Source organism: Neolamprologus multifasciatus, chromosome 11, assembly GCF_963576455.1.
Source record: "Neolamprologus multifasciatus chromosome 11, fNeoMul1.2, whole genome shotgun sequence".
NCBI lineage: Eukaryota > Metazoa > Chordata > Actinopteri > Cichliformes > Cichlidae > Neolamprologus > Neolamprologus multifasciatus.
In genome coordinates this window covers 32115242-32136739 of record NC_140449.1, presented here as the reverse complement: position 1 = coordinate 32136739, position 21498 = coordinate 32115242, and the positions used below count along the sequence as shown (strand labels likewise).

At 40.3% G+C, this 21498-nt stretch overlaps 2 protein-coding genes across 2 annotated transcripts; one reads left to right on the top strand and one right to left on the bottom strand.

The window, feature by feature from the left end:
* The first annotated feature begins 329 nt into the window (after positions 1 to 329).
* Positions 330 to 6078, top strand: LOC146509034 (m-AAA protease-interacting protein 1, mitochondrial). The gene is made up of 5 exons (XM_085178316.1): positions 330 to 850; positions 1552 to 1623; positions 1816 to 1942; positions 2026 to 2170; positions 4877 to 6078. The coding sequence occupies exons 1-5, from the start codon at positions 461 to 463 to the stop codon at positions 4959 to 4961; spliced, it is 819 nt and encodes a 272-aa protein (XP_085034442.1). The 5' UTR covers positions 330 to 460; the 3' UTR covers positions 4962 to 6078.
* efhb (EF-hand domain family, member B) lies at positions 5655 to 21455 on the bottom strand. Its single transcript, XM_085178304.1, has 14 exons — positions 21047 to 21455; positions 20866 to 20925; positions 20476 to 20619; positions 19095 to 19272; positions 18401 to 18511; positions 18155 to 18284; positions 17962 to 18039; positions 17791 to 17858; positions 17532 to 17686; positions 16411 to 16618; positions 16052 to 16264; positions 15589 to 15770; positions 8083 to 12033; positions 5655 to 6462 (listed from the first exon to the last, which is right to left on the bottom strand). The coding sequence occupies exons 1-13, from the start codon at positions 21101 to 21103 to the stop codon at positions 11887 to 11889; spliced, it is 1731 nt and encodes a 576-aa protein (XP_085034430.1). The 5' UTR covers positions 21104 to 21455; the 3' UTR covers positions 5655 to 6462; positions 8083 to 11886.
* Between the last annotated feature and the right edge of the window lie 43 nt (positions 21456 to 21498).

Sequence of the window (21498 nt, the reverse complement as noted above, 5' to 3'; positions counted from 1 at the left end):
TTATATAAAAACAGGAAATAAAATGTAGCAGATCGTTATTGAAAAGTTGAATATGATCATTATATGTGCTGTTTAGCATACTAACTTGTAGGACAGCATAGTTCAAGAGTCTAAGACTTCAAAGCAATAAAAACATTTATAAAAATGTAACAATGCTGTAGTGATTGTTCAAAGTAAACAGCAGCAGACCGAGTGCTAGTTCTGTGAAAGCGAAGACGAACTCCAGCACAGGCAAGGCCAAACACACACAGTCATTGGGCCAAACTAACTGCTCCGATAGTAAAATTTCCAACAGTTCTTGAAAGCAGCACTGTTATGTGTACGTCGTTTTCACCATAGGCATTATGGGTACAATATGGGGTGAGTTGCATAAGGTTACAAGAAGCTGCAGTGTGGATGGAGGCTGTCGCCCCGGTCTGTGGTGGACACGGAGCCTTAACGCTGTGTCCTTCCCGCTCTGATGCAGCGGATCAGCAGCCTCGCCGCATGCCGGGAGTTCGGCGGCCTCGTAGCCTGTACAGCGGGGGTCTGTGCCCGCAAGAACAGCTGCAAGCAGCCGGCTGCGCACCGGCAGTGGGACGGTCCGGTCGTGCGTCCCGTGCGTCTTTACACCGCGGCGCCGGGCCGGAGGCTGTGCGGACGGAGTCTCGTGTTCGCCGGTGTGAAACACAGACTGTTCTGCTCGCAGCATGGAGCTGACGGGCCCGAGGAGAGCTCCGGCCGCCGGCCCGCTATCTCCGTGGTCGGCATTCCAGACCCGATCACATGGATCAGGTGTAAGGTCATCATGTTTGCACTCGATCTGTACTTTGACGTCAACTCTGAGGAGTTTGAAAGAGGTGTGAAGCAGGTAACTACCGACAGGCCGTTTTACTTTTTCATCAGTACTGTCAATAATAAAAAGCAAATTTTTCATGCTTTATATGGACCATTGTTTGAAAGAGTTACCTTTAGTAGTAAATACACGTTTACATCTGATACTAGGACATCAAGAGGTCATGGATTGGATAACGTAGGTGGGACAACACCACATTAAACTATACCTCGCTAAATAACATTTTGCTCTGTGCTAAAATTTGCATCACATCACGTGACCTTCATCAGCCTGTTTATCTTCAGCTTTACTTTTTTTAATAGCAGTATTGTCCCACCCCCAAGCATTTTCCCCCCCCCATAAACAAATGCTTTCCACCTTCAGTGAATGCACACGCACCAGGGATTGAACCACCAACCTTCTGATTAGTGGATGACCTGCTCTTCTGAGCAACAACCACCCCCACGCAATGAACCTGCCAAGGTGAAAACGGGGCAGGTTCATTGTGCTAATGAAGAACACATAACACGACTGAAAGCAGCAGAGCAGTTACAGTTTCAACTAGAGACTTTTAAGATTGTGTATTTATTTATTTTTCTGGTTATTACCCAGCCCGAGGCAACATGGCAGGTTGTAAACCCGTTTTAAAGACGCAAACACACACTTCTATCGCGGCTTTTTATTAAATACTGTGGTTAAAGAGAATAAGCCACCTTTTTGTTCCTCATCCATTCCAGGCCTTGGTTCATGTCTCCAACAAGATGTCCAACGGCAGATATCATGAGCTAAAGGGGATAGTGTCCAATGAGGTAACACATCAAAGACATAAAGGTGTATTAAAAAAGCTGACTTTGTTGAGACTGTCCCACACAGACAGTACAGGACTGTATCAAACTGTTAGTGTTAATAAAATCTAACATTTAGTATTTATGTCAAATTAAGACTTTTTTTCCCCCACTTTCAGTCTTTTTTAGTAATAATCGTCTCGTTTTTCCTTCCAGATGTTGGAATATGTTGAGAAGAGGTGCGGGTCTCTCACTGATGCTCAGAGGAAGCAGCTCGGTGTCCAAATGGATGATATTGTATTTGTGCTTCCAGAGGACATCTCTGTCGTCTTTGATCAGTATGGTCAGTTTGTGAAATCAGAACATGGGATGAGGAAGTGATACGAACCGCAGGACGGACTCTGATTTCTGTCTGTTTTCTTGCAGGTAGGAAGTTTTGCTACATCGTCATGAGATTTTGGATCCTGTCATCACATGAAGGACCCGATGACCCCGAGGGTACAAAAATCTTCAAAGTGGGATCCAGTGAAGACGGCGGCCCACAGAAGAAAATTGTAACTGCTGTTTATGAGTAAGCACTCATCTCGTCATCTGTCAACATCACAAACAAGCCAATCATCCAGAAGCATGGCTTAGAAACAAATATTTCCTCATTCAGCTCTGGCATGTTAGCAGAGCTGAAGCTATGTCTGCTCTTTCTTTGCTTAAAGAAAACTTTTGATCATTAATTTGCTGAAATGTGCCAAAATCTTTGTTTGCTTTACGTCTATGCTGATGCAAAATTAAAGTGTACAAATATTTGCTTAGAGATAATTTTATGTTGGCAAAAGCTCAAAGCTACCTGCAGGCCTTCCAGCATACAGCAGGTCTGTTTTTGTTGGGAGGGGAGCAGAGCTGCTGGTGGTGAGTTGAAGGTTTTTACAGTAAATGCAGAAAGAATAACAGTGAAATGTTCAGAAGGATCACATGGACGAGGGTCTGTGTTGTATTTAATGCCTCTCTTGGGGAAAGTGGCAAAAGTGACATGTATATTTCTACTGCTACTTCAGTCACTTGAAAGTAAGAAACAAAAATAGTACTGGTAGGAAAAAAAAGGGTAAAACAATTATTTCTGCTTTCAATTTGCTTTAAAAACTCATTTTCGGGGTCATTTTTGTTTTTAAAAACTTTTTAGAATTGTGGCATAGACTATATAACAGATGAACATATTCACTGGGATGTCACCGAGAGGCGAGAGGAGAGGCGGGGTACACCCTGGACAGGTCGCCAGTCTGTCGCAGGGCCAACACACAGAGACAGACAACCATTCGCACTCACATTCATTCGCACATTCACACCTAGTGACAATTTGGATTATCCAATTAACCTATCCCCACAAGCTGCATGTCTTTGGACGGTGGGAGGAAGCCGGAGTACCCGGAGGGAACCCACGCAAACACGGGGAGAACATGCAAACTCCACACAGAAAGACCCCCAGCCTGATGTTGGAATTGAACTCAGGACCTTCTTGCTGTACGGCAACAGTGCTAACCACCGTGCTGCCTATATTTATGTAATATAGTTGTTAATAATATTTGACAGATAGAAGCTTCTTTTGGAGCTCCCTTATGATCGCCATAACAAATGGATCTAAATGTTTGATTTGGCTGAATTTTTTTGCTAGACGTCCAAGTGTGCTTCCTCCCAGGGATTTGTGTGATCTTTCATTCATTAGGTGAATGTGTTAACCACTACACTCAAATCAAACCTGCCCCAAATCACCCACACAGTTAAATTTGAGCTTCACCAGCATCCAGAGATATATGAAATGGTAAAAATGGCCTGTATTTGTATAGCGCTTTACTAGTCCCTAAGGACCCAAAAGTGCTTTACACATCCAGTCACCCACCCGTTCACACACACAGTCACACACTGTTGATGGCAAGCTACATTGTAGTCACAGCCACCCTGGGGCGCACTGTAATATCCCTGGAGTCAAATATCATGTTCTTTTGGAGCCAGCCACAGTGGCCATGTGAGGATCTGCAGTTTATTACGTTTCTGTGTTGATTCATTTTAGACTCTGAATTTGCAGGTTGGTTTATGACCAACAGCCACACTACTGCGGTGCTTATGGACCTTTAAAACGGAGACTTTTGGAAATGCTGCTAAGCTACTAAGAGTTTGAAAATCTTATCAGTGTATTACGCTCTTTTCACAGTCATCATCTCCTCGTGCTGCTAGTCACTTTATGTAACCATTCTTTAAAATCATGCATCTAGGCAAAGGGATTCATTTATACCATCATGGTTCTTCCTCCCCATCAAGAAATCAAACAGCTTCAGCTTCCTGTTTACGATGGCAGATGCATGTTCAGTGTACTTGAATGGTCATGTGACTGGTTCTTCTATCACACGATGTGTGCAGGGATGATGTGTGAAAAAACAAACTGAGAGGCAGCAACTTTTAGTCCCCTGTCACTGTTGATATATGATGCATTCAGGCACAGTTGTGTCTGTTGGTCAGTGTTTAGAACAACACACACTACCGTCACATACCTGAAACGAAGCAAATCAATCTTTTTTTTTCTTTGAAAGCAACCTGGCTGTGCAGAAATCTGATGCCACATCATAAACCTTTGTTATTCTGTGCTTTTGACTTTAAAGGATAAGCAGTAACTCGTAACTTTATTTTCTATTATTTCACCAAATATCAACAAAGAATTGTGGCTCCTTTTTTTTTGCCTTAAAGTGTTAAGAAACATTGGCATAACTGCAATTCCTTCACTGCAAAGGTCTACTAACTTCTTGTAGTTTGGAATCCAGCTCTGAGTATGTTAAATTCTTCAATAAAGTTTGCTGGTTAAACAAAAAGACAAATCATTCCACACCCACACAGTGCTAACAGTCAAAGCCTCTTTCTGTTCTCAGCCAGTAATCCAGTTGTTGGACCACAGTGTGTGGCTATTCTACCTAATACCCACCTATCTAGTTAGCCAGATTCTCTGTCCTATTGTTCCAGGTCTTAAAATCCTCTCTGAGAAATCCTGTTACACTTCAAATGTTATCCTGAAGGCTCACACGAAACCGACAGTTTGGCATGAAACAGGCGCCATTTTCAGAATTATATACAATTATTTTCAAGGAGAGACAAGAACCAAAACTTAGTTTGAATGTCAGGGTTAGTCGGTCCATCTTTTCTTTCAGCACTTTCAATAAACTTGTACTACTAATCTAGGATGTGCATGATTAACAGTGTGGGAAGTTTTTAAAACCATCTTTGCTTTGTCTCGTCGCAGATTCCACCGAGAGCTGACGAAGGGAGCCTCTTCTGACTGGACTGTTACTACTGTTTGGCACTGGCACTGGAAACTAGCTGAATAATCTGACTCAGCTTTGCTCAGATTTGTCATTTTTTGCTTTCCTATGGAAGGCAACCTTCAAAGTGAGAAACTGTACTGATCATTTTCCATTTGGATCACATTAAATGGGACCCAGAGTGCTGGAGCTGTGCAGACACTGAGTACTACTTGATGGTTTTTCTTTGGCTATGTCCACACGTACCCGGGTATTTTTGAAAACGCAGATTTTTCTATGCGTTTGCACCTTTCGTCCACACGTAAACGGCGTTTTTGGTCACTGAAAACGGAGATTTTTAAAAACTCCGGCCAGGGTGGATTTTTTTGAAAACTCCGTTTTTGCATTTACGTGTGGACAAGAAAAACGGAGAAAACGCAGCGTCAAAGGTGTGCGCCTTTTCTGACGTCACACTGTGCGCCACGTTATTGTTTCGGTGAAATGAATTTCTACAATACTGTTACTGTTAATTGTTCTCTCTGCAGTGTTTAAATGCTTACATATACACACACACAGTTACTGTCCCTCCACACATACGACTCGGTTCTGCCTCTTTGCCCCAGCTTTGTTTACTTTTTTCCACCGAGGCTTCTAGACTTCTGATTGGCCAACATTTCTGCACGGTTAGGAATATAGCGCCACCTGCTGCTTTGGCATGTTCCTAGCAGCGTTTTCCTTCATTTCTGCCTTTACGTGTGGACGGGATTATTTTTTAAAACGAAAACGGAAAATCTCCGTTTTCAAAAATACCCGTGTACGTGTGGACGTAGCCTAGAAGTAGTGGTACTGTACAGTCTCTCTGAATCACCTGTCGACCCCCGTCAGGTGTTTTTAAATGAGATTCTGTATATGCTTCACCATTACTGTTCTTATGGTCTGTTGACTATCTCGTTTGTGTTTTCCTATTGAAAATGTTATCCCTTTAATAGACACTCCAAAGACAAAAACAGTATATGAACAGATTGAAGTTATTTTCTGGATCATTGACCAATTTCATGTACATGCTTATTTTTTTGGGACCTTTCAACTACATGCTTTATTAAATTGAGTTTGGTCATTTGTCATTGTATTACAGCTGTAACCATGATATCTTTTATCACATTCCAAAAGTTATTTTTATTAAATCTGAAAAATAAACTACAAATTATGATGGAGATACACAGGTATTTTTCTAGAAACTAAGAAGTAATAATGATCTGATTGGTGTCTGAGTACCAGTATGTTCTATCTATAAACTACATCACCAATTTCTGTCCTTTCCCTGATGAAAATCAGGACCCAACAGATTCCATTTGTTCTACACCAGAGGTGTCAAACTCCAGCCCTCCAGGGCTGATGTCATGAAACTTGTAAATGTCTCCCTGCTGCAACACACCTGAATAAAATTAGTAGGTCATTAGCAAGACTCTACACAACTTGACTGCATGCTGAGGTAGCAATTCAGTCATTTGATTCATGTTACAGCAGCTCATGAGTGAATGAGCATGGTGCAATAAAAGTACTTTTTAGAAGTACATTTTTCCAAACACTTACAGTGGGGCAAAAAAGTATTTAGTCAGCCACCGTTTGTGCAAGTTCCCCCACTTAAAATGATGCCAGAGGTCAGTAATTTGCACCAGAGGTACACTTCAACTGTGAGAGACAGAATGTGAAAAAAAAAAATCCATGAATTCACATGGTAGGATTTGTAAAGAATTTATTCGTAAATCAGGGTGGAAAATAAGTATTTGGTCACCTCAAACAAGGAAAATCCCTGGCTCTCACAGACCTGTAACGTCTTCTGTAAGAAGCTTTTCTGTCCACCACACGTTACCTGTATGAATGGCACCTGTTTGACCTCATCATCTGTATAAAAGACACCTGTCCACAGCCTCAACCAGTCAGACTCCAAACTCCGCCATGGCCAAGACCAAAGAGCTTTCGAAGGACACCAGGAAAAGAAAAACCTGCACCAGACTGGGAAGAGTGAATCTACAATAGGCAAGCAGCTTGGTGTGAAAAAATCAACTGTGGGAGCAATCATCAGAAAATGGAAGCCATACAAGACCACTGATAATCTCCCTCGATCTGGGGCTCCACGCAAGATCTCATCCCGTGGGGTCAAAATGATCATGAGAACGGTGAGCAAAGATCCCAGAACCACACGGGGGGACCTGGTGAATGACCTGCAGAGAGCTGGGACCAAAGTAACAAAGGTCACCATCAGTAACACACTACAACGGCAGGGAATCAAATCCCGCAGTGCCAGACGTGTTCCGCTGCTGAAGCCAGTGCATGTCCAGGCCCGTCTGAAGTTTGCCAGAGAGCACATGGATGATACAGCAGAGGATTGGGAGAATGTCATGTGGTCAGATGAAACCAAAGTAGAACTTTTTGGTATAAACGCAACTCGTCGTGTTTGGAGGAAGAAGAATACTGAGTTGCATCCCAAGAACACCATACCTACTGTGAAGCATGGGGGTGGAAACATCATGCTATGGGGCTGTTTTTCTGCCAAGGGGACAGGACGACTGATCCGTGTTAAGGACAGAATGAATGGGGCCAAGTATCGTGAGATTTTGAGCCAAAACCTCCTTCCATCAGTGAGAACTTTGAAGATGAAACGAGGCTGGGTCTTCCAACATGACAATGATCCAAAACACACCGCCCGGGCAACAAAGGAGTGGCTCCGTAAGAAGCATTTGAAAGTCCTGGAGTGGCCTAGCCAGTCTCCAGACCTCAACCCCATAGAAAATCTGTGGCGGGAGTTGAAAGTCCGTGTTGCTCGGCGACAGCCCCAAAACATCACTGCTCTTGAGAAGATCTGCATGGAGGAATGGGCCAAAATACCAGCTACTGTGTGTGCAAACCTGGTAAAGACCTATAGTAAACGTTTGACCTCTGTTATTGCCAACAAAGGTTATGTTACAAAGTATTGAGTTGTATTTTTGTTATTGACCAAATACTTATTTTCCACCCTGATTTACGAATAAATTCTTTACAAATCTTACCATGTGAATTCATGGATTTTTTTTTTTTTTTCTTTTTTTTTCACATTCTGTCTCTCACAGTTGAAGTGTACCTCTGGTGCAAATTACTGACCTCTGTCATCATTTTAAGTGGGGGAACTTGCACAATCGGTGGCTGACTAAATACTTTTTTGCCCCACTGTACATTAGGGGCTGCCACCTCAGCATGCATTCAAGTTCTACAGAGTCTTGCTAAAGACCTGCTACATTTTTTCAGGTGTTTTGCAACAGGGACACATTTACAAGTTTGACATGACATCGGCCCTCAAGGACTGGAGTTTGACACCCCTGCTCTACACTAATGGTTGCCTCTGCAGTTTCTTATCCCCACATTAAAAAGCCTTAAAGAAAACCTAAGGGCTTATGCTCCTTACTTCCTGCCTTATATATACTGCTAGAGTGGCCAAAGTTTAAAATAATAAAGTCAGTGTATGTAAAAGTAATCCATGTGAGGTAATAGCTCAGGTTTCACACTGCACTTCAGTTTAGCATTTCTTTTTCTTTATTCATTTCTGCTTGCAGCTTCATCAGCAACTAGAACAACACATTGAAATCCCACCTGTCAGTGGTTAAATTGTTGCTAAAGTAGGTTTTGAATACTTGTGCAGACATGCAGTGCCAAATTTGTGGAGTACTTTGGTACTTTGTGGAGCACTGCAGAATAGTTTTTCCCACAAGTGACTAATATAAAGGCCAAGAGAAAACTTCGTTAATATTAGATCTGTATTCTTGTATTCAACTAATACCGGGATTCTGTTAGTGATAAAAAAAAAAGCATCAGGGAAGAAAATCCACTTTCTGTAGCAAGCAGAAAGGGACATATGTTCTAGTAGATGGCTGCCAGTGACAAAGTTGAAGCCAGTTCTTGATGGGCCAAAGCGAGCATAACACAAATCTTGTACAAAATGAAAATAGTTATAATAGTACCGTTTTGCTCCAAGCAAGAATGACTAATTCTGCCGTAAAATTCTCCACCTTAGCTTGTGTTTGTGCCCACAGTCACTGCCAGCAATGTGTCACTTGTCGAAGACATCACATTTGACAGGCTCGTGAATGTTGCGTGTCATCCAATTCTGTTAAAGCTTGCTGCAGTATTATTAATGTTGACAACATATCTGACAAACAGAGAGGATTCTGTCATTAGCGTCCGCTAATTCATGCATAATGAAACACGCTGAGGATTAGTCTAATTTTCCTGCATGGTAATACGCAGGGTCTGCGGAAGTTTGCGTGGGGGATTTTTATTTATTTAATTTTTTTTCATAGTTCCAGTCAAGCATCTCACCGCGTCATAATGGGATTAAATGAGTGTGGTTAGCTTAGCACGTGTCAATATGCTCATGGATATGGTGAGAGTACATTAAACAATTTAACATGCCTGTGCATCACTCACTTTAATGGAAATTAACAAGAAAACATAAACAAGTGGTGAATATACAAAAGCTAATGTTTTTATTAGTTATTTTATTGTTTTGTTTTTGTATGTTCTGACGTGTGAATCAGTCCAGGCTAGACGCCAACTAGTTCATTAATCTGGTTAGCGAAGCAGATTGCAAACAATTCCTCATGCTTTCTTTAATGTGTATTTGTATGTTTGCATGTGTCCCAGCTCCAGGACGCTACAGATTCATTGTGCTGTCTCTGTCAGAGTCTCATTATAAGGTTGATTAATAGAATTAAGGGATAAATATGTGTGGAAATCAAAGTTAATACTACTTCTAGACAGAAAAAAAGTGATAAGATTCAGAGAACATACTTAGTATTTACTGACAGCTACATTTTAATCATAACTGAACACTGCTTCACAGCAGCTTATTATATGCCAACAAAGGGTGGCATGTTGTTTCCAATAAACAGAAAATGTTTGCTCAAACAAAGCACGCCTAAAAACACGCAACTTGATTTTCATTCACTTAAACATATACTGATGCCATTTGAGAGGGTTGGCAACTACTAGCAGCAAGTTGCAATGTAGTAGTCACATCAGCACATGAAGGCTGTATCCCAATTCAGGGTCTGCAGCCTTAAAGGCCGCATTTTAAGGCCGATTACGTCACAGTGACGCGACGAAGGCTGTCCCAATTCGAAGGCTGCTCAAAATGCGTCCCTCACATGAGTCCTTCACGACCCTGATTTTTAAGGACGTGGCGGTGTAGACTTCGTGGCCCAACATATCCCAGAATGCATAGCGCGGCGGTGGGTGTGGATAATTTTGCCGAAAAAAAACGGCGGATGAGGGGCACCCGAAGAGTAAACTTTAAGTACTGAATATTATTTCACTTATTTATGTGCAAATGTTTAATAACGAAGAACATTGAAACATTACTGTTGGTCACATGTCGGCAAAGTTATGTGACATTAGTGACGTTTGTACTAACTTGGTTTTAAAGCCTTTACTTTAAAATATACGCCGTTCAATAGCTGAGCTTAATCTTACAGAGAATGATCAAAGCTCATGTAGAAACAAACAAACAAATGAACAAAAGATTTTCTCCTTCATTTCTGTCACACAAAGCTGTATGAAACGTTTCCAGCTGTTAGTATCATGGTTGCTAGGCAACCTGGGCAGCACAACGGAGGCTAGACCGTCCCATTTCACAAGCCTCGCACTTCCGGCCTTAGCGGTCTTTAAGTACGCGGCCCTTGAGGATTGTTGAGGCTGCGTACTTTAAGGCTGCAGATCCTGAATTGGGATACAGCCGAAGGGTCCAGGGACTGAACTACTGAAGCACCTGAACACTGATCAGTGGATAGAAACCTCACTACAATCTGAACAATTTTGACATAATGCTGAAATGCTGACGTGGCAAATGTGCAAATGATGGGTGACATCAACTTCATACAAAGCCCGAAACATGATCAGTGTTTTTTTTTTTTTTAAAAATCAAAACAATTGAACAATGAAGTATTTTTGATTAAAACGGTTTATGCCACTCAGCATCACAATTTCTCTGATGTTCATTTGCGTGTGTGCACTTTTGTTATACTGATACAGACACGATATTCAGGCAAGATAAACAAACTATAGATCAAAACAAGTTTTGAATGGGACCCAAAAATCTGTGATGTTTGGTATAAAAAAGTACACCTGTGTGTGCTCTCTGAGGAAATCTCAAGAGTGCCTAAAGTAAAAAATGTGCTTAATGGCTGTAAAATCTGCTCTGATGCATAAAGGAGATAAGTTGTTTGTTGCTGTTCCCAGTGATGAAAATAGAGCTTCAAAGAACATCTCAGGTCTTCAGCGTAACATTGCATACGACCAATTCAATGACGCAAGAAATAATTCCATATAGTGAAAAAAATAAAATCAAATACCACAGCAAGTGCAGTATGTCTCTTCACATAACCTCCTTTTTGAACGGGTGTTCTGCCAGAAACTGTTAAGTGGCTTCCAGCAAATTCATTAAATAGCTTAAAAGGCAGCAACCTACAAAGCCTTAATCCAAAAAATAGGTCAAGATTTTTAAAAACAGTTTCATTTCTTGCGTCCTTTTTATATATTTTTACATTTTAATTTTAATTCAGGTAAGTAGATCTTTATCCATAAAATATAGAACACGCGATTGTGTAGAAGATGCAGTTTCCATCAGCAGTAGTTTGTTTTGTTGAAGGTTGTAGCTGCACAAAAAGGATTCAAATTTAACTCAGTCTCTTTGGAATATTTTCATATTAATGCAGATCTTTCATAGCTGACTCTGAAATCATTTAAATGCACTGCAAGTTCCCCTGTTGCAAAGACAGAGGAAATGCAAACAGCGTTCTTTCCTGCTCTTAAAAAAATACTTTAGCTGACAATAAGCTGTGAGAATTATGAGAATGGTGGTTTAAAAAAAGGTTTCCTAACAAACTAAAACATTTTTTTCTGAGAAGGACAAACTTCTATGGATGAGGAAAATTGTTGTGTTAAAAAAAAAAAAAAAAAAAAAAAAAAAAAACCTTCGGTATTACATTGCTTTTATTTCCCTGAGAACGTTGCGGAAATTCTCCACACAAACCTCCCTGGTCGGTTGCTTCATTGACGCGAGTTCCCAGGCTTCCTCAAACGTCTTCTCCGAAATATTCACACCAGCATTCCTGAAGATCGTTGCAATCTGTAAGAAATATGTCAGTGACAGTAAGAAAGATTCAAGCAATGAAGTCAAGCAGTGAAGCTGCTCAGGCACACTGTTGTCTGCCATTTCTTACTCATCACTGTCATCGCTCTGTTATTCTTTCATAAATGGAGTCTGGCAGCCCCCAACTCTCTATGGTAAAATATTTTTAAATCTGGCAGACTGATAACAGAAAGACCATAATATGTATAAAAGACTGGACTGGACTATAGACTGTAACTTTGACGGATCGGGGTTGGTATTTTGTTTGTCGAATCTTTGGTTATGTGTTTGGAACCAGAATGGCTCGTAAATGGACAAGAGTGAGGGGGGGCTACGCTATTAGCTAATGCTACCAACCTGACTTAGTAAGCTGCATCCACAGATTGTTAATTAGTGCTAACATAAAAAAATCTTACTTCAATTTAACTGAAAAATCACGAGTAGAGACCTCTTGGACTGTCTTGTTCAGTAACTTGAATTAATTGAGGTTAGAAGAGTGTCTTGGCACCTACGTGACACTCAGAGCAGCCATGCACTTAATTAATCCTACATTTGGCGCTTACAGTTTAAACTAGTTATTTTTAAAAATGTTCTAATAAAGCGAGAAATTAGCTGTGGATACCAAAATGGTTTATATCTGCTCTACTTTAAACATGAGATTCTAGAGGAGCTGACACACTTCTGAAGCCAGCCTTAAGTGGTCTTAGAGGAACTGCACTTTCTGGTACTTCTTTTCTGACTCTCTGGAAGGACTCCTGATTACTTTCACCATTTCATTTGCATTTTATACTGGATTTCTACACCTTCCAGGGCTCTAGACTAACTTGTTGCCACGGTTGTGCTGGTGCGACTTTTCTTAGGCGCACCAGCACAAAATTTAAGAGCACCCAAATTTTTTAACTGCATCTCTTAACACCGCAGTTTTACACTTTGCACTTTTTTGGGGGGAAAATTGCTGTCCATACAGACAATATTGATTTTCAAATGATTAACTAACAATCTTATCAACACAAAGTTCATTATTTGGAGGACAGTTCTACAAGAAAGATAAGTTACTGAAAAAGTGCTTGTGCTTAAAATGCTTTGGCACTCTTTGGCAATATTGTAGACAATGTTAAACTTAATCATCACATTGGCCTCCTTTGACGACCTGTTTGCTGCTGCCTGCCACTGAAAGGCAGTGAGGAGAGGGGACACTTGGGCAGTGCATTTATCGCAGCATATAATGTGTTTTCTGGATACACTGCTGCTTTTTCAGCGTTCAGAGATTGATGGCTCCGTGTCAGAGCACTGGCTATGAATTTCAGACAGATCAAGCCTTAACTTAACAAAAAAGTTATCAATAGTTCTTTTCATCTTTTCTTATTACCCACACCTACATGCAGTTCTGTCAGGCCTAGGCTACTGACTAAGGCTGGGCATCGTCACTGATTTCTATAATCCATTCGATTCCGAATGACAAGGTCCCGATTCGATCAGATTGAATTTTGACCCAGACAGTCTGAAATATTATAATTCTGATCATTTATCAGTACTGATACATGTGAGACTTTATCAGAGGTGTAGCATCACAGCAGCAGATGCCTTTGTATCAAAATAACTGAGGATAAAACACAGAAAAACATGAAGGAGATTTTCCTGGCCTGGATTTTTCTAGCAGATAACCTTGAAAATATACTGCAGTAGTAATTATGCATATTTTGCATAATTTTAAAAAGTTTAAATTTCTTCAGTATTGAACAGCAGAAATTAAATGACCTCTGATGAGAAAGTCTAAGTAAAATAAACCAAAACAACAACAAAACAGCAAAGGTAAGAAGAAATTCATGACGACATTTATTAAATGTGAAGCGTAGTTTGGGTCTTGTTTTGCTGCTGGTTCAGTGAATTTGGTTGGAGAGAGACAAAACCTGCAGCTCAGAATCTAGCACAAAAAAGACGTAAACACAAAGCAGACCTGCCGATGTTTCAGAAACAGTGAGCTGTCGGCTTTCAGCCCCGACGGCGTGTCCATGCTGTCAGGTGAGAAAGCCGAGACAGAGAAAGCTGATTCTGATGCGTCGGGTCCACGCTCTGTGTTTACGTCTTTGTGTGGAATCCGTTTACCTGCTCTCATTTACTGTTTGGTGGTTGTTCATATAGTTTTGTGAGCTTTAACCTGAGATTCTGCCGTTTCTGGCAAAATACATTTATATTCAAAAGTCGATTCAAGATTTAATGAATCGATATCGCTTTATTCCAGCCACTCACCTCTCTCTATCCACCTGTACTTTCAAACGTACACATGAAATTGAAAAATTTGGTCACATTTGCGACCAAACTGGTCACACTCTAGAGCCCTGCCTTCAGTCATTTCACATTTAGACGTATTTATGTATGACACCAAGTCATTCCTAAGCCAGCCAAGACATGAAATCTCTCCAGCAAATCCTCAGTCTGCCCCAAGGCCTCCCCCCAGTAGCACATGCCTGAAACATCTTTCATAGAAGACCTCCTAGAACCTCCTCAGCTGGCTCTTTTCGTTATGAAAAGTTCCACTTGAAAAACCAAGCTGCTATCCCAAAGGCAGATCTCAGCGATCCTTATACAGAAACTCCATTCTGTCACTTGTATCTTCGGGTACGATATAAGTGTCGGTAGAAATGTACATCGACTAATAAATCGACAGGTTCACTATTACACCCAGCTCTCTCTTCACCACAACAGATTGGTACAGTTTCTGCAGCCCCAATCTGTTTGTCAGTCTCACGCTCCACTCTCCCCTCACTCATTAACAAGAACACAAGATATAAGGCTACTTTTGTGCACATTCAAAACACACACATTAACACACAGTATCTGTGTTTTGGGATGCTCTTTTGGACTTGAGCACATATCAACTGAGATTGATAATGATCAGCAACTCGTCTCGAGACCCAACAGGGTATTCCACCCATTTCTGGCTGAAAACTATGGTCTCTGAGTTGGACATGCTGATTCCCATTCCTACCACATAACACTCAGCCATGAACTGCTCCAGTCTAAGCTGGAGGTCACTGTCCGATAAAGCCAACAGAACCACATCATCTACAAAAGTAAAGATGAAGGTGACAAAAGGCAGCCCTGGCAGAGGTCAGAGTTCAGCACCCATGAGAGATGAGTTTGACTTACTGCCAGCAAAGATTCTGAATTGATCTTTAAAAAAAAACAAAGAAAAAAGAAAAACTCAGACATAAGCCTTTCTTAGGCAGATACATTACATGGGCCAGACTTTGATGCAGTAAATGAGATTACCCACATCAGTGGTGTTTATTTTATGGAACAGACCCCATTGTTGTGCATTAACTGACCTATAGTGTAATAACTTTTTAACAGAGGCATCACTTATCTCACTTATCTTAACTTCAAAAACACAATGCTGTAATAACTTTTTTCCTGCGTCAGAAAAAAAATGTAAAATTGTTTCTGTCGGCAAATAATAATAACAATAATGTTCTTTTTCATACAAATAATAAAAGATGGTGAGATTTGAAAGACAGACAGTGCCACCCCAGTCTCATCTATAGGCTGTACCTCCTCCTTGCTGCGAGGACAGAAGAAATGTTCCTCATAAACACCTTGCAGGGCATGAACTGATGGATGTAGAAGATCTCCAGCTGTGGATGTGTCGCCATAATTGTTTCTGTCACTGACTCTTTTAATGCGAGGAGCTGGAAGATCTGAGCGCACAGATGGGATCCCGTATGTACGTCCATCTATTTAAAGAGACCAGATGATGTACAAGGAAGGGAGTAAAAAGTAAGCAAACTACGTAAAACATTTCTAAAATACAAAAGGATGTTTTCAAATATGCACAATCTAAAATATCTCATGTATTTGATTTTATTAAAAATGGCTGGTTTTGATAAGTTGGTACGACAGTGATTTGAACTGTGTCATGAGGAAGATGGTATATTCCTTCCTTAATCTTGTCCAAAACGAGAGGCGGCTTTAAAAGCGCAAAACATATTTGTCAGCTTAAAGTCTCCTGACTTACCTGATGGGAAAGGACCAGCACCTGCAGCCCCGATGAGGGAGGAGGTAGTTCTGAAGTGGTCTGGGGCTGCCCTTGTCTGCCTAAGGCTTCTAAGAGTTTTCAGTGAGCTGCCTGGCTCAACAGGCTGCAAGTCCTCAAGATCAACCAACCGACAGGCAGGAAGCTGTGCTGTCACTCTTTCTATGTCACCTGGAGCTGAGCTGGTTTGACGCTCTGCAGATAAATTAATCAGACCAAAATGTAAAAACGACTTAAATCTGTCGTCTTTTGGCATTCCATATTGTCGGTGGTATCAGTGCAGTTTTAGTTCTGTGAAGAAGCATAAAATAAACCGAAAGATTAAATTGCCTTCTTCTTACCATTTGTAATAATGCACTGCTCTCGACTGTTGATGGGCATTTTGTCCTTCCAGTTGAGAAAGTTGGCAAACTCCAGAAAGTTGATAAACCCGTCCTTGTCTGTGTCACAGTAGTCCATCAGTTCATCCAGGACCGACTCACTGACGTTCAGCTGGAACTGATGACACACTGCACGCAGGTCCTCTTTGTCAATCATCCCCTTTCCTTTCTGGTAATTAACATAAAAAACTGATTCATAATCCCTATAAACACATTTTGAACATGTAGAATCTGTAGGCAATGTCATGAAACGCTGTGTGGCAGGCAGGAGATGAGGACTCAAAGTGCAGGACTCAGACTCAGGGGATGAACTCAAAAGCACAGCTTTATTTGCTGGTCACAGAAAAACGAGCATACAAAGTGAATTAAGCTAAACTGGGAAACAATGAACTAAAACTCACAGGGAGATCCACACAGCAAGAGGGACGACACGACACTGACTCAGAGAAACACAGAGAATACACTGGGAAGTAACGAGGGGAATGAGACACAGAAGGAGAGCACAGCTGGGAGAAATCAGAACTGACGAGACAAGGGAGCAAAGTAGGATACACTCACATGAGACACAGACCTTCAAAGTAAAACAGGAAGACGCAAACTAGACTAGGGGAGACAGAGCAACTAAGAAACACAGACAATACCAACAACAAAGAGACTCAGAGGGCAGCTACTAAATACTCAGAGAACTAAACAGAATACAAGAAAACCAAACTAAGACACTAAAGAATAAGCTGGGACAACAAAGAGAACTAAGAACATAATACAAAAAACTCAGAGGCACAAGAAACTCAAAACACTGGGTCACTGACCCAGGACCGTGACAGGCAATGGGCAAAATATTTGGTACTGGTTTCTAGTTTCGTAAATAACAACCCTTTGAACCCATACAGACTTCGGTATGTGTTTAGAAGTGTGACACAAGTCTGCAAAATGAGAATTAAAGCTCTATTACTTTAAAAATCATCTTACCACAGAGTCACACATCGCTGGCTTTATCTTAAAACCAACAGCTTGACTTCCTTACTACCAGCACTTTGACTTATCAAACACAAGCTGGCAACCTGTTGTGAGTCTATTCATACCTTGTCATAATGTCTGAAAGCCTTTAGCAAGGAGGGGAGGTTTTCAAAGTTGACCTTCTTGAGGTGATGCCTCACTGCATTCACCAGGCTGTGCTGTCTGTCTTGGCCTCTCGTGTACTGCCGTGGATCTGTGGAGTAGATCAGCTCTCCAATGCCTGCAAAGGAAATATTTGTTGTCTTCAACTGAAAAAGCTTTTTCTAAGGACACACCAAATATTCCCGTATTTAAGGCGGGAGAACATTTTTAAACAAAACTTACCAAAATCATCCGGTGGTAAGACCATTCCAAACGTGTGATCAGGCGGAACGGGCAACGTTTTTTCTCTCCTGAAGAACATGAAAAGAAATGGGAAATTAAATAAAATCTTAGTGAGATAATTACAGGTCTCATATGTTTCATTACAGACAGTTAAAAAAAAAAAAAAAGTACTTGACGATGGTTTTGCCCATTTGTTGTGCTATCTTCTCTCTGTTCCCAGATCTCTTCCAAGCAGCTGGATTGTAAAACCTAAGAAAAAAATATGAACGATTCGAGTTGGCTTTCACTTTTTAAATTAGAAGGACAAGGAGCAGATATGCAGTGTTAAGGAAATTAAAAACAAACACTTTATTTCGGTGCTTACTTCTGTGATTCACCCAGCCAACGAAGAGTTTTGCCAAGATTACGGCCATCGTTGAAATGAGGTGTGAGGATCCCAAACCTGCTGTCTTTACTGTAACGAGTCCAGTCATAATTTCTATTAATTTGTTCACCTGGAATGAAGTGAGATAATCACACAGTGGTGAAAATGATGAAATGAATTCCAGAAATAGACTGTTAGTGGAAAGAGTAAAGACAGCATCAATAGTATGATTTTATTCATTCTTACCAACAAAATAGGCATTATGGCTACGGATGTAAGCATCATGTGCCACCTCAGCTTCCCTCTCTATCTCCTGTGCTGTTTTTGCAGGGTTTATAATCTCACGCACACCCAAACCTTGATGAAAGGAACGGGAGATATTCAGAAAATATAAGAAATATATATAAATATAAGAAAACTTTGAATGTAAAACAAAAAATGTAAAAGTTTTAAAATGTTTCAATGACAGCACACAACCATTACAAACTTAGCCTCCTGGGACCTCCACTTACAAGGACGTTATACTGCCACTGTTCTATCAACATTTAAAGTGAATGTCCTCATATGTGGATCTCATTTTTCTTAGAAACAAAACTCAGGTAAAAATTTATTTTATTTTATTTATTTATTTATTTTTAGTTATTTATTTTATCTTATCTTATCTCATTTTAATTTTATTTATTTATGCTATTAGCATGTACAGCACTTTGTGAACTCTGGTTTTATGTTAAAGTGCTTTATAAATAAAGGTGGTATGGTATGGTATGGTAAAAAATAAAATAAAATCACGTAATCCTTTGTTTTTACATTCATCAGGTCCCAAACAGCTCAAATAGCAAAGAGAAATTAAAAATGCATGCCATGAGTTTCGGGTCTTAGGAGGTTAAACCCACTTTCTTGTTGTTTTATTAGCTTTTGACTTATTTAATGTTATACATACCTTTTACTGTTTTTACGCCAAATGTAGTTTTCTCATTACACAATGGGGGGAGTTCAGAACGTTGGACACATGATCTGCCTAGAGGAGCCTTCTTATTTGAGGCATATACAGATTCACTTAGCTCTTGTAACTTCTGCTGGAACAAGGTCTTTGGGGATGGATTTAGCCAGCTTTCACCCTGTAGGAATGATGTAAAACAATTATTGTCGGTCAGTATCCTAAATGTGTCATTGTATACTTTAAATTTTCTATTCAAAGCAACATTGTGCACCAGCTTCCAAACACGGTGACATCACAAAACAGATGTGAATACAGAGAAAACTCCAGAAAGCAAATAGAAAAACCATCATCAATGTCGGCTTCTTAGGAAAATTCCATTTGAGAGGTAACATAAAATCATGAAAAAAGCAAATGACTTACTTAGGGAAACCACTATAATACCGCAGTACAATAAATGCCTCTGACAGGGGTAGGTCGTTTTTACTTCCAACATACAAACGTAAAAATACACACTCTTGCACCGCTTCGCCTCTAGTGCCATGTGCACACAGGCAGGTCAGAAAAGAACAAAAATGGAAGAGAAGGTCCAATATTAGGCTTTTTCATTCTACAACAAAGCCAGTAAGTGGTGAGCCAGTGCTTTTTCAAGTGTTGTTGATCATTTTCTAAGTAATCCTACATTAATATTTTCCATCCCTTATAATTTGTTGATCATTATCAATCTCAGTTGATATGTGCTCAAGTCCAAAAGAGCATCCCAAAACACAGATACTGTATGTGTGTGTCTGTGAAGGTTCTCAGTCATCCAGGTCATCGTAGTCTAAGGAGCTTGGAAAGAAAAACGTCTGGACTTCTTTGAGTTGCTTGAAGACGTTTGACCTTAGAACCGAGAAGCTTCTTCAGTTCTAAGGTCAAATGGTGGGGAGTCCCATATTTAAACCTAGTGGGAATATCCCCCCAGGATCGGATGAGAGGTGAAACGTCTTCAAGCAACTTAAAGAAGTCCAGACGCTTTTCTTTGCAAGCTCTTTTGACTACAATGACCTGGATGACTGAGAACCTTCACAGACATATGCTAGTTCAAGTGTAACTTTTTATTGTGATTGCACAGTCATACTTTGTAAAATAGTGAAGGAAATTGTAGTACTACCATACATCAAAGATGTACAGCAGTATAAACAAAACACAATAAATAAATTCCGTATGTATGGAATAAAAAATATACAGTATGTCCAGAAAATTTTATATACTATATTATATTTAATTTTCTACACTATATAAATACCATTTCATTTATTGTGTCAATTCCATTTAAGTTATATGAGCCTTAAATCCACTACCAATGTTGTCCCTTTAACAATAACAGGAAGCTCATACTCACAGTGAGGGGTGCTTTGGTGATGACACCATGAACAAGAGTGCTGCCAACATCTGGGTCATTTGCCTTCCCTATGTGGACTCTGATAGTTCCTGGTCCGGGCTGGTTGCTATTGCGGAATTTCCTCACCACCGGTGGAGTCGTGGGCTGAAAATTGCAGGGAAAGAGTTAACCCACAATTTCACACATTTTGTCTAAAAAAAAAAAATCAGATTAATAATCCCAACAGAGGTAAAACAACTGTTTTAAATTGAGATAATAGATAGAGACGTCCAAAGAGCTTCAAGTGATTTTTCGGGGGGGGGGGGTCACTTGGAAGTTATACTTTCCCATAATTATCCCCACTTCCGGATGCTCTGAATGCCACGTCTAAACACATAAAAATGAACTCACTCTTTCCACTTCTCGTAAGCAGATTTTGACACTGTCTCCTGGAGGTATTAGTTTCCCGGCCTGCATTAAAGAAAAAAAAAAGTTCAGTATGGTTAATATTAGAGAAATAAAGGTCTATTTTACTAAAACAATACAATAGCAGTACGATAGCACAGGACAAGCTATCTTAAAATAGACTTACCTTCGGTATATTTCGGATTCTGTCAGTACATTTCACTTCGCTAGACGTGTCAGTCATAATGAATTTAGATGGAGCCTTTGTAACGTTTGTCTGTAAAGTTTGTCTCTAACTAGGTATGGGAAGTTTTTAAGGCCAAACGGGTTTCTGTCGTGCTCGGACGCAGAGCTGTGCACCTGTTTAAGTACCGTTGCCTAGCAACATAGTTCAGCAATTCAACTTAATACTGTAGTTTGGTTTAAAATACCTTTCAAGCGAATCAAAGATTGTGATAACCAATGGGGAGACCATGTGAATGACTAACTTGTCCAAAATAAAACACATTGTCTAATGTATTTATTGCTTTGAGTCAGTGGCATTAACCTTGAACCGCATTCCCTGCTTTTAGCTCACTAGCTTAAAGATAAAAAAAAATTGTAAATACTCTCTTTTGTTATTTTAGAGACAGACATATT

Coding starts and splice junctions, on each gene's coding strand:
- LOC146509034 (XM_085178316.1), top strand. CDS start 461: ATGCAGCGGATCAGCAGCCTCGCCGCATGCCGGGAGTTCGGCGGCCTC. Junction 851..1,551: donor TTGAAAGAGGTGTGAAGCAG/GTAACTACCGAC, acceptor CATCCATTCCAG/GCCTTGGTTCATGTCTCCAA. Junction 2,171..4,876: donor ATTGTAACTGCTGTTTATGA/GTAAGCACTCAT, acceptor GTCTCGTCGCAG/ATTCCACCGAGAGCTGACGA.
- efhb (XM_085178304.1), bottom strand. CDS start 21,103: ATGACTGACACGTCTAGCGAAGTGAAATGTACTGACAGAATCCGAAAT. Junction 20,620..20,865: donor GCTTACGAGAAGTGGAAAGA/GTGAGTTCATTT, acceptor TGCAATTTTCAG/CCCACGACTCCACCGGTGGT. Junction 18,040..18,154: donor TGGCTGGGTGAATCACAGAA/GTAAGCACCGAA, acceptor TTTTTTTCTTAG/GTTTTACAATCCAGCTGCTT.